General features: G+C 36.5%; 1 protein-coding gene across 3 annotated transcripts in view; it reads left to right on the forward strand.

Annotated features, from left to right (window-relative positions):
- Positions 1-3572, forward strand: part of LOC107678692 (cytokine receptor-like factor 1) — a 22124-nt gene that overhangs the window by 15482 nt on the left and 3070 nt on the right. For all 3 annotated transcript variants that reach the window (XM_016474059.1, XM_016474060.1, XM_016474058.1), the window contains exons 7-8: positions 810-967; positions 2286-2454. In XM_016474059.1, coding sequence (XP_016329545.1) covers positions 810-967; positions 2286-2454 — 327 coding nt within the window. The remainder of the gene's footprint in view (positions 1-809; positions 968-2285; positions 2455-3572) is intronic.

Here is a 3572-nt window from a genome sequence, read left to right on the forward strand (position 1 = left end):
TAAATATACACAGTACGCACGTATATATTATGTAAACAAAAACTTTTATTTTGGATGCGATTAATCGCAATTAATCGTTTGACAGCACTAGTTGTAATATATTATATCTTGTTGTAAATAATTATAACCTATTTTAAAATGCATAGTGTAACAATGTATTGAAAAGTGTTGTAATGTATTAACTGTGGTTTCAATTATTCATGAGATTGTACAATGCATTATAAGGTGCATTACAAGGCATAATTAATGCATTAAAACTACTTTTATAATGCATTATACATAAAGGCTTAAAGTAAAGTGTTACGTAAAAAATATATCATAATTAATAAATTAACATTTGTGGAACAGGGTGGAAAAAACTTAATTTCTTCATTTGAATTGCAAATCAATAAATACCTTTTGCAGTCATTCCAATTCAAACTCCAGTTCAAGAATCGGGGCGTGACATGAATTTTAGATCTGCATGAAATACAGTGGTTCAAATAGTAAGATGCAGAATTTTAATTGTAATTTAAATGTAAAGAAGTAATGAAAATGATTACAAATTCAAAAGATTTTCAGTAATGGATGAATGGATGGATGAGTAGATCATAGATATTTCGTAATATTTCATAAATTAACATTTGTGGATCAGGGTGGAAGAAAACTTCATTTTCTAGAACCCGTGTCATATTGCAGTTCAATAAACTCCTTTTCCATGTCATTCCAATTCCAATTCCAGTTCAAGATTTCAAGAGTAAGTTACAGTGAGGTCTTTTGTTGCATCGTCTCCAACCTTATCACATGTTGTTTGTGTCGTTTCCTCTCAGTGACGACAGACCCACCGACTGATGTGACCGTGAGCCGAGTGGGCGACCTGGAGGACCAGCTGACTGTGCGCTGGGGGACACCGCCTGCATTAAAAGACTTCCTCTTTCAGGCCAAATACCAGATCAGATACAGACTGGAGGAAAGCAGCGACTGGAAGGTATGGTAGCGCTCTCGATCAGTGAGCACACGTCATCGGCTCTCTGTCCATTATCCTGATTACTATTACCATCTTCCCACTTCCACACCCACTTGTTTTTGTAATGCAAACTGTGTATGCATGCATGAGTTAGTGTCAGTTTCTCGATTTTAAAGCATTTGCTTAGATTAATTAGAGCGGTTCAAAAGATAACAGCTATGTTTCAGTAGAATTTGGAGTGTTTGTATTACTTGTCCGAAACGTCATTTCCAGCTGTAGCAGAACAGCACATGGTTTCCAGTCCTCTGGCCACGGAAGAGTCCGGCTAAACTTTAGGGCTTCAAATAAACTTAAGCTTTCGCTGTCCCCATTTCGCTCATATGGATCCAATCAGTTGGCAGGTTTCCTTCTGAAGCTGGGCAGAGTTGGGTTACATCATTTTTTTCCCCCTTACCCATCATTGTGCTGTCAGATGCGCAGTCCTACATAGTTAACAAAGTCAAAATATGACAGTGACCATCAAAAGCACATCACAGCAGACGATCTATTGTTTTCAAAACGCGTTTAGAGAGCTGTATTATCACCCGGGCCGTTCTCAAACCCACAGATTGCTTACACAGCCTGTGAGAAGGGAAATAATTACCCAGCATGCCTGTTACACGGCAACCTGATGATGTTAACATTCTGCCACTCATCACGTTCCAATAGTAATGATGGTCCTCGGATTACAGAGCCGTGCATATTAACCGTGTTTGAAGTTTTTGAAATGTGAGTCTGGAAATGGACCGTGGACTGGAAAGGGACTGATTCAGGGGTACCAGGATTGTAAATAATTACAGGGGGCCCAGGCCGTTTCAGCATTCCTGCATTCGAATCCCATATACCTCTGCTTTAATGCACAGGAAGGAGGAAGCACCGAGGCTGGCATGGCACTGTCTGCATGTCGTTGATGCTGTCTGCGAACCGTGCAATTACTCAATCTGTAATAAGCAATAGATAACAGATTTTCTCTCAGGGTAGTGTTGGTGCTCGTCGTGTATATGTAGAGCCAGAAGGTAGACCAATTATTTATGTGTGTGTCCCTGTTATTTACCTCCTGTCTTTGTCTCGGATATATGTTGTATATCCCCTAGGAGCACAAAAGGGGGACATTTCTTTGTTCTTCTTCTTTGTAGATGAGCTTGTGTGAACTTGCTTAAGGATTTTGAAAGTGAATGGCTTTTTTTTTTCTTCTTATAGAGAACATTAAATATGCCCGTTAGGGTAACAGTGTGTGTGTGGTATGTGGCCGCTGTAGGTGTTTGATGTAACAGACTGTTTTGGGTGTCTTTCTCTGCAGGTGGTGGATGATGTTGGGAACCAGACTTCCTGCAGGCTCGCAGGGTTGCAGCCAGGCACGGTGTATTTCGTGCAGGTGCGCTGTAATCCGGTCGGGATTCTGGGATCTAGGAAAGCAGGCATTTGGAGTGACTGGAGTCACCCAACTGCAGCCTCAACACCACACAGTGGTAAGAGAAATATCATTGAAGTGATCCTTGCAAAAGAAGGTACTTAGAAACTTTTTAGGAAACTATTTTTTGGATGTTTTCTATGCTAATACTATGGTTTTTTTTAAGTACCTTGTGAGTACAATGGTAAATATCAAAGTACAAAGATATCACTTTTTTTTTTTTTGTAAGGTTTCATAGCTTTAGTTTATACTTTTCTAGTTTACAGTAGAAAAGAATACTATTTCTGAATTTTGAACTCTAACAATAACACATCCCAAATTAGCTTTTTGTTGATTGGTATAAAACCAGATCCATGTTCAAAGTCATTGTAAAATGGAGATAAATGTAAATGCACACAAATGATCAATTTCCGTTAACATATTCTGTTAACGTGTATTTATTATAATTTTTTTTTTTGCATGCTTGGCAACCACAAAAAAAACTCTATAGCTAATGAACTATATTACATGGTGAAAGTAATGGTTATTTTGATAATTATTATTAAAACTACATTAGTGAGCAATGAAAAATACTTATAAAGCATTTTTAATCTTATTGTTAATTTAAACATTTATTAATTTTATCATTAGTAAAATCAAAAGTTGTACCTGATAATACAGTTTAACATGAAATGACAATGAACAGTTAAATATGCATTAACTAAAGTTAAGAAGTAAAGTTGAAGGATTGCTCATTGTTAGTTGAAGTTTTTATTGAATTTACTAAATTTAACTAATGGGATACGATAAAGAGTTACCAATTCATTTTGTAAAAGCATTAACCAACATTTTTAACATGGCTAAGTTGATTAGACACTTTGGCTTTGTGAAATCAATGTTAATATAATATAAATAATATTTTCAGAAAAAAAATACACACAATGTATTTTGCTTTTCCGCTATTACATTGTATTGGAAGATCCATTCATGCAGATTATGAAAGTGTATAATTATTTAAAACTTGGACTGATCGAAATCATGGCCTAGCAGTTTTGTAGTGCAACGGGCCTCATTTGGGAAATATGGGTTTTGATTCCAGCTTGCATTATATATATAAATCCCTCTCCCAATTTTTTCTGCACTTTAAAAAATGCTGGGTTGTTTCAACCCAACTTTGGGTCAAATATGGACTAACCC

Source organism: Sinocyclocheilus anshuiensis, unplaced genomic scaffold, assembly GCF_001515605.1.
Source record: "Sinocyclocheilus anshuiensis isolate Anshui unplaced genomic scaffold, SAMN03320099.WGS_v1.1 scaffold1458, whole genome shotgun sequence".
Classification (NCBI taxonomy): Eukaryota; Metazoa; Chordata; class Actinopteri; order Cypriniformes; family Cyprinidae; genus Sinocyclocheilus; species Sinocyclocheilus anshuiensis.